This window comes from Nansenia antarctica (assembly GCF_963989245.1).
Source record: "Nansenia antarctica genome assembly, chromosome: 5".
Lineage (NCBI taxonomy): Eukaryota > Metazoa > Chordata > Actinopteri > Argentiniformes > Microstomatidae > Nansenia > Nansenia antarctica.
In genome coordinates, this window is record NC_137690.1 from 146,976 (window position 1) to 156,238 (window position 9,263).

The 9,263-nt window shown below is 46.6% G+C and overlaps 1 protein-coding gene and 1 long non-coding RNA gene across 2 annotated transcripts in view; both read right to left on the reverse strand.

The window, feature by feature from the left end:
• Positions 1 to 718: 718 nt before the first annotated feature.
• The window catches only part of LOC308159113 (uncharacterized protein), a gene marked incomplete at its 3' end in the record, with an annotated part of 40,827 nt that continues 32,282 nt past the window's right edge, over positions 719 to 9,263 (reverse strand). The window contains exons 20-23 of the mRNA XM_080532866.1: positions 2,369 to 2,425; positions 2,184 to 2,208; positions 770 to 1,943; positions 719 to 725 (exon numbers count right to left, since the gene is read on the reverse strand). Coding sequence (XP_080388992.1) covers positions 719 to 725; positions 770 to 1,943; positions 2,184 to 2,208; positions 2,369 to 2,425 — 1,263 coding nt within the window. The remainder of the gene's footprint in view (positions 726 to 769; positions 1,944 to 2,183; positions 2,209 to 2,368; positions 2,426 to 9,263) is intronic.
• The window catches only part of LOC308159339, a 5,373-nt gene continuing 2,221 nt past the window's right edge, over positions 6,112 to 9,263 (reverse strand). The window contains exons 2-3 of the long non-coding RNA XR_013937476.1: positions 8,171 to 8,267; positions 6,112 to 6,181 (exon numbers count right to left, since the gene is read on the reverse strand). This is a non-coding gene — a long non-coding RNA (uncharacterized lncRNA). The remainder of the gene's footprint in view (positions 6,182 to 8,170; positions 8,268 to 9,263) is intronic.

A 9,263-nucleotide genomic window follows, 5' to 3' on the forward strand; every position in this document is an offset into this window, starting at 1 on the left:
AGAGGGGGAGGAGGAGAGAGGAGAGGAGGAGAGAGGAGAGGGGGAGGAGGAGAGAGGAGAGGGGGAGGAGGAGAGAGGAGAGGAGAGGAGAGTGGGAGGAGGAGAGAGGAGAGGAGGAGAGAGGAGAGGGGGAGGAGGAGAGAGGAGAGGGGGAGGAGGAGAGAGGAGAGGGGGAGGAGGAGAGAGGAGAGGGGCAGGAGGGGAGAGGAGAGGAGGAGAGAGGAGAGGGGGAGGAGGAGAGAGGAGAGGAGGAGAGAGGAGAGGGGGAGGAGGAGAGAGGAGGAGAGAGGAGAGGGGGAGGAGGAGAGAGGAGAGGGGGAGGAGGAGAGGGGGAGGAGGAGAGAGGAGAGGGGGAGGAGGAGAGAGGAGAGGAGGAGAGAGGAGAGGGGGAGGAGGAGAGAGGAGAGGAGGAGAGAGGAGAGGGGGAGGAGGAGAGAGGAGAGGGGGAGGAGGGGAGAGGAGAGGGGCAGGAGGAGAGAGTGTGTGTGTGTGTGTGTGTGTGTGTCTAACCTCCAGGCTCTGCTGGTCTCCAGGTTGTGTTCGTCCTTCCTGCAGCACTGCAGCACCAGACTCCTCCCCCAGCTCCTCATTGGCTGCATCAGACTCCTCCCCCAGCTCCTCATTGGCTGCATCAGACTCCTCCCCCAGCTCCTCATTGGCTGCATCAGACTCCTCCCCCAGCTCCTCATTGGCTGCATCAGACTCCTCCCCCAGATCCTCATTGGCTGCATCAGACTCCTCCCCCAGATCCTCATTGGCTGCATCAGACCCCTCCCCCAGATCCTCATTGGCTGCATCAGGCCCCTCCCCCAGCTCATTGGCTGTATCAGACTCCTCCTCCAGCTCCTCATTGGCTGTATCAGGCCCCTCCCACAGGTACTCATTGGCTATATCAGACTCCTCCCCCAGCTCCTCAGCAGACTCCTCCCCCCTGGCGTCCCGGGGGTGGTGCGTGGCCAGGAGCGCTGGCAGGGTGAAGCAGGACAGGAAGCGCGTCTTCAGCAGCAGGAAGCCGGGGTTGGATAGGAAGCGCTCAGACACCAGCCGCCGCACCGCCCCCACCTGCTCCTCCTGGCTCCTGATTGGCTCCTCAGGGGGTAACAGCAGCAGGGCATTGTGGGCCAGGGCCTCCTTGCTGGCCAGCAGGGCGGTCAGGGAGTTGAGGCTGCTGACGGAGGGGGGCAGGTAGGGCAGGGGCACCTCACACCCCGGGAGCTGCACCCCCCTCCGGCCGCTCAGCCAGCGCTGCACCTCCGCCTGCTCCTCCACAAACATCAGCCCGCTGGGGGAGGGGCCAGGGGCTGGGGGGGAGGGGCCAGGGGCTGGGGGAGGAGGCTCTGGTGACCTGGTGACACTGATGACGGGAGGGGGCTGTGGGAGGGAGGGAGAGGCGATGGGGGAATCTGATTGGACTAGAGGCTGCTGTGGGAGGGGCATTCTGAGGGGCGTCGGAACATTCTGAGGTCCCACCTGGAAGCCGCTGAGCGGCAGCAGCCCATTGGCTGTGAGGACCCAGGGGGTCTGAGGTGCCAGAACCACGTTTGGACCAATCAGCTTCCTGTTAGGAGCGTCGCCGTGCCGACAGGGCTTCTTGGGCTGGGGCGACGCCCCCCCAGCCCTGCGGGCGCTGGCCTCCATGAGGGCGTGGCCTTTCTCTGTCGGTTGACGAATACGCTTCCTACACACCCCTGACCCTGCACCCCCTGACCCTGACCCTGCACCCGCTGGCTGGCTGGGTGGAGGGGGTCTGGGGGTGTTGGGGGGGTGTTGGGCAAAGACCAGGGGGACCAGGGGTTGGACAGCGATCCAGCAGGCCTGGGCCCTCTGCTGCACCACCAGGCCCTCCTGATGGGCCCTCTGCTGCTGCTGCACCACCAGGCCCTCCTGATGGGCCCTCTTTAGCAGGCTGGACACCGTGCTTGAGTCCCTCTTCTCTCTGGACTCTGGACGTTAGACAACAAATTCAATCACGAGACAAAATATCACATTTAACAAAATAAGCCTGGATTTTCCTTTAGCCACACTGATGGAATACCCCCCAGGCGACTAGCTAGCTGGCTAACCCTGCACCTGGCTGGTCAGGATGAGAAGAGGACCATGGTGGTTATGTAAAAGCTCTGCAGTATGTAGTGGATAACTAGGTTGTTATGGGTGAATCTACATTCAAATGAAGGATGAATTACCTTGTTTCAGAGGGCTGCAGACAGTCTGAAACAGATCACAGGTATCAGAAAAAACGCTGTTCACACCGTTCATAACCATGGCAACCGTTCATAACCATGGCAACTGTTCATAACCATGGCAACTGTTCATAACCATGGCAACTGTTCATAAACGTGGCAACAGATACAGATAGAGATACACTCACCGCTCTGTCCCGCTGTCCGATGGTACCCAGACTTCCCTCTGCGTCGATACGAAGCACCTGAGAACCCATGAAGAGGGTTAGGACCCCATGAAGAGGGCTAGGACCCCATGGAGAGGATTAGGACCCCATGGAGAGGGTTAGGACCCCATGGAGAGGGTTAGGACCCCATGGAGAGGGTTAGGACCCCATGGAGAGGGTTAGGACCCCATGGAGAGGGTTAGGACCCCATGGAGAGGGTTAGGACCCCATGGAGAGGGTTAGGACCCCATGGAGAGGGTAAGGACCCCATGGAGAGGGTTAGGACCCCATGGAGAGGGTTAGGACCCCATGGAGAGGGTTAGGACCCCATGGAGAGGGTTAGGACCCCATGGAGAGGGTTAGGACCCCATGGAGAGGGTTAGGACCCCATGAAGAGGGTTAGGACCCCATGGAGAGGGTTAGGACCCCATGGAGAGGGTTAGGACCCCATGAAGAGGGTTAGGACCCCATGGAGAGGGTAAGGACCCCATGGAGAGGGTTAGGACCCCATGGAGAGGGTTAGGACCCCATGAAGAGGGTTAGGACCCCATGGAGAGGGTTAGGACCCCATGGAGAGGGTTAGGACCCCATGGAGAGGGTTAGGACCCCATGAAGAGGGTTAGGACCCCATGAAGAGGGTTAGGACCCCATGGAGAGGGTAAGGACCCCATGGAGAGGGTTAGGACCCCATGGAGAGGGTTAGGACCCCATGGAGAGGGTTAGGACCCCATGGAGAGGGTTAGGACCCCATGGAGAGGGTTAGGACCCCATGGAGAGGGTTAGGACCCCATGGAGAGGGTTAGGACCCCATGAAGAGGGTTAGGACCCCATGGAGAGGGTTAGGACCCCATGAAGAGGGTTAGGACCCCATGGAGAGGGTTAGGACCCCATGGAGAGGGTTAGGACCCCATGGAGAGGGTTAGGACCCCATGGAGAGGGTTAGGACCCCATGAAGAGGGTTAGGACCCCATGGAGAGGGTTAGGACCCCATGGAGAGGGTTAGGACCCCATGGAGAGGGTTAGGACCCCATGGAGAGGGTTAGGACCCCATGAAGAGGGTTAGGACCCCATGGAGAGGGTTAGGACCCCATGGAGAGGGTTAGGACCCCATGAAGAGGGTTAGGACCCCATGAAGAGGGTTAGGACCCCATGGAGAGGGTTAGGACCCCATGAAGAGGGTTAGGACCCCATGGAGAGGGTTAGGACCCCATGGAGAGGGTTAGGACCCCATGAAGAGGGTTAGGACCCCATGGAGAGGGTTAGGACCCCATGGAGAGGGTTAGGACTCCATGGAGAGGGTTAGGACCCCATGGAGAGGGTTAGGACCCCATGAAGAGGGTTAGGACCCCATGGAGAGGGTTAGGACCCCATGGAGAGGGTTAGGACCCCATGGAGAGGGTTAGGACCCCATGACGCTACAGGACTGCTAACATCCTCGTCCTCCGTGTCAGGTTAACCCTTTAACGCCTGATGTTGCATATAAGCAAACACATGGTTAAGTTAAACACATGGTTAAGTTAAACACATGGTGAAATGTCTGTATACGATCAATTCACAAAAGGAAAATACTATCTATCTACAGTGCTGCTTGAAAGTATGTGAACCCTGTGTGCAATCATAGATTGATGTAGTCTTTTTTATCTGACAACAGGTTTATAGGGAACCATGTTTGTAGTAGGAAAACTCAATTATAAAGAAATTAGTGCAGGTGCAAAAATAAGTGAACACCAAGTTGCCATGGTTACATCAAGTAGGTAAGTAGAATCAGGAGGGTAAATAATTGGGTGCCAAATGAACCAGTTGAAGGACAGATCTTTAGGAAAGAGATCGGGTGGGAAACCTGGTCAGTCTTGTGTTATCCATACAGGTCAATGTGTTATCCATACAGGTGGATGTGTTATCCATACAGGTCAATGTGTTATCCATACAGGTGAATGTGTTATCCATACAGGTCAATGTGTTATCCATACAGGTCAATGTGTTATCCATACAGGTCAATGTGTTATCCATACAGGTGAATGTGTTATCCATACAGGTCAATGTGTTATCCATACAGGTGAATGTGTTATCCATACAGGTCAATGTGTTATCCATACAGGTCAATGTGTTATCCATACAGGTCAATGTGTTATCCATACAGGTGAATGTGTTATCCATACAGGTCAATGTGTTATCCATACAGGTCAATGTGTTATCCATACAGGTCAATGTGTTATCCATACAGGTCAATGTGTTATCCATACAGGTGAATGTGTTATCCATACAGGTGAATGTGTTATCCATACAGGTCAATGTGTTATCCATACAGGTCAATGAGTTATCCATACAGGTCAATGTGTTATCCATACAGGTCAATGTGTTATCCATACAGGTCAATGTGTTATCCATACAGGTCAATGTGTTATCCATACAGGTCAATGTGTTATCCATACAGGTCAATGTGTTATCCATACAGGTCAATGTGTTATCCATACAGGTGAATGTGTTATCCATACAGGTCAATGTGTTATCCATACAGGTGAATGTGTTATCCATACAGGTCAATGTGTTATCCATACAGGTCAATGTGTTATCCATACAGGTCAATGTGTTATCCATACAGGTCAATGTGTTATCCATTTAGGTCAATGTGTTATCCATACAGGTCAATGTGTTATCCATACAGGTCAATGTGTTATCCATACAGGTCAATGTGTTATCCATACAGGTCAATGTGTTATCCATACAGGTCAATGTGTTATCCATACAGGTGAATGTGTTATCCATACAGGTGAATGTGTTATCCATACAGGTCAATGTGTTATCCATACAGGTCAATGTGTTATCCATACAGGTCAGGTTAGTGAGAGCACGTCAGTCTGCATTAGTCCACTGTGAGGGAAATCATTTACAACGGGAGAGCAACTCGGCCTAGAAGTGGACACCCTTCCAAAATATCCCCAAGAGCCACAAGAAAAATAACAAATCAGGTAAAAACCCAAACATAATATTTAGAGATTTGCAGAGTTATTCTGTGATATTGTTATCGTTTTATAAAAAAGTTGTATGAGAAATGTGTTGACTAAATGTGACAATATGAAAAATTCAATAAAATACTGATTATAAAAAATAATAATAAGAAGAACACTGAATCAAAATGGCGCTCGTGGGAGGGTTGCTAGGAAGAAGCCTCTGCTGTCAGAAAATAACCAAACTGCTCTTCTTAACTTTGCCAGAGACCATCTGGAAGTCCATTCTCTGTCCATCTGGACAGTGCAACTGCACTAATTGATTTATTATTTAGTTTTCCTACTACACTCATGATTCCCTCTAAACATCCCTAACCCTAATCATCCCTACCCTGTAATCATCCATACCCTGTAATCACCTCTAACCCTAATCATCCTAACCTGTAATCATCCTAACCTGTAATCATCCTAACCTGTAATCATCCTAACATGTAATCATCCTAACCTGTAATCATCCTAACCTGTAATCATCCTAACATGTAATCATCCTAACCTGTAATCATCCTAACCTGTAATCATCCTAACCTGTAATCATCCTAACCTGTAATCATCCTAACATGTAATCATCCTAACCTGTAATCATCCTAACATGTAATCATCCCTGACCCTTGCCTGTAATCATCCCTACCATGTAATCATCCCTGACCCTTGCCTGTAATCATCCCTACCATGTAATCATCCCTGACCCTTGCCTGTAATCACACGTTGTTTCTTACCTGAAGGAAGAGGAGGAAGACGTGCGTGGTGGTGAGTCCCACCTCCTCTGCTCTCTCTCTCACCGCCTTCACTACAGACACACAGAGGGTCAGGGCATCACTTCCTGGTTCTCTCACCATAACAACCTGGTTCTGTCTCCATAACAACCAAGTCAAGAAACAAAGTTGAATTAATATACTACATTAATATCCATATAAATTAATATAATACACACAGTATTGTGATTACAGTAATTATCAGCTTCTCTGGTTTGACTATTTATAGGTATGTGTTTGAGAAAAATAATTAGTTTTCTTTTATTCTATAAACTACTGACAACATTTCTCCCAAATTCCAAATAAAATATATATATTACATGTATGTATGTATGTATGTAGATATATATATGTATGTATGTACACTACCGTTCAAAAGTTTGGGGTCACTTAGAAATGTCCTTATTTTTTAAAAGAAAAGCACATTTTTTTTCAATGAAAATAACATTAAATTAATCAGAAATACACTCAATACATTGTTAATGTGGAAAATGACTATTCTAGCTGCAAACATCTGGTTTTTAGTGGAATATCTACATAGGGTAGAGGCCCATTTCAAGCAACCGTCACTTCAGTGTTCTAATGGTACATTGTGTTTTCTAATCGCGTTAAAAAGCTAATGGATGATTAGAAAACCCTTGAAAACCCTTGTGCAATTACGTTAGCACAGCTGAAAACGGTTTTGCTGGTTAGAGAAGCTATACAAATGGCCTTCCTTTGAGCTAGTTGAGTATCTGGAGCATCACATTTGTGGGTTCGATTATACTCTCAAAATGGCCAGAAAAAGAGAACCTTCATATGAAACTCGACAGTCTATTCTTGTTCTTAGAAATGAAGGCTATTCCATGTGAGAAGCACAACTGAGCAAGAAAACAAGTACATTAGAGTCTCTAGTTTGAGAAATAGACGCCTCACAGGTCCTGAACTGGCAGCTTCATTAAATGGTACCCGCAAAACGCCAGTGTCAACGTCTACAGTGAAGAGGCGACTCCGGGATGCTGGCCTTCTAGGCAGAGTGGCAAAGAAAAAGCCATATCTGAGACTGGCCAATAAAAGGAAAAGATTAGTATGGGCAAAAGTACACAGACATTGGCCAGAGGAAGATTGGAAAAAAGTGTTATGGACAGACAAATCGACGTTTGAGGTGTTTGGATCACACAGAAGAACACATTTTGTGAGACGCAGAACAAGTGAAAAGATGCTGGAAGAGTGCCTGACGCCATCTGTCAAGCATGGTGTAGGTAATGTGATGGTCTGGGGCTGCTTTGGTGCTGGTAATGTGGGAGATTTGTACATGGTAAAAGGGATTTTGAATAAGGAAGGCTATCACTACAACGCCATGCCATACCCTGTGGACAGCGCTTGATTGGAGCCAATTTCCTCCTACAACAGGACAATGACCCAAAGCACACCTCCAAATTATGCAATAACTATTTAGGGAAGAAGCAGGCAGCTAGTATTCTGTCTGTAATGGAGTGGCCAGCGCAGTCTCCAGATCTCAACCCCATTGAGCTGTTGTGGGAGCAGCTTGACCGTATGGTATGCAAGAAGTGGCCATCAAGCCAATCCAACTTGTGGGAGGTGCTTCAGGAAGCGTGGGGTGAAATTTCTTCAGATTACTTCAACAAATTAACCGCTAGAATGCCAAAGGTCTGCAATGCTGTAATTGCTGCAAAGGGAGCATTCTTTGACGAAAGCAAAGTTTGAAGGACAAAATTATTATTTCAAATAAAAATCATTATTTCTATCCATGTCAATGTCTAGACTATATTTTCTATTCATTTTGCAACTCAATTGATAAATAAAAGTGTGAGTTTTCATGGAAAACATGAAATTGTCTGGGTGACCCCAAACTTTTGAACGGTAGTGTATGTATGTATACGTATATATCCAATACTGTGTTAATGTATATATATATATACAAATTGTCAAAAAATTGTGTGTCTACCTTCAGAGTATGAGTGTATGTCTGTGTATGTGAGTGAGTGCCTTCAGAGAGTGTGTGTGTGTGTGTGTGTGTGTACCTTCAGAGAGTGTGTATGGAGAGAGGGGAGGGGGCAGCAGTATGTTGCCTACCCAAGGCGTGATGGACAGCAGGAGAGAGTAATGGAGGTTGGTAGCCTACACACACACACACAAACACACACAATGTACAGTGAATTTGCTAACTAGTGTCTCCTCTATCCATGTTAACTAGTCATTATAACCATGTTAACTAGTAATTATAACCATGTTAACTAGCCATTATAACCATGTTAACTAATCATTATAACCATGTTAACTAGTCAGTATAACCATGTTAACTAGTCATTATAACCATGTTAACTAGCCATTATAACCATGTTAACTAATCATTATAACCATGCTAACTAGCCATTAAAACCATGTTAACTAGCCATTATAACCATGTTAACTAGCCATTATAACCATGTTAACTAGCCATTATAACCATGTTAACTAGTCAGTATAACCATGTTAACTAATCATTATAACCATGTTAACTAGTCAGTATAACCATGTTAACTAGTCATTATAACCATGTTAACTAATCATTATAACCATGTTAACTAGTCAGTATAACCATGTTAACTAGCCATTATAACCATGTTAACTAATCATTATAAACATGTTAACTAGTCATTATAACCATGTTAACTAGCCATTATAACCATGTTAACTAATCATTATAAACATGTTAACTAGTCATTATAACCATGTTAACTAGTCATTATAACCATGTTAACTAATCATTATAAACCTGTTAACTAATCATTATAACCATGTTAACAAATCATTATAACCATGTTAACTAGCCATTATAACCATGTTAACTAGCCATTATAACCATGTTAACTAATCATTATAAACATGTTAACTAGTCATTATAACCATGTTAACTAGTCATTATAACCATGTTAACTAGCCATTATAACCATGTTAACTAATCATTATAACCATGTTAACTAGTCAGTATAACCATGTTAACTAGTCATTATAACCATGTTAACTAGCCATTATAACCATGTTAACTAATCATTATAAACATGTTAACTAGTCATTATAACCATGTTAACTAGTCATTATAACCATGTTAACTAATCATTATAAACATGTTAA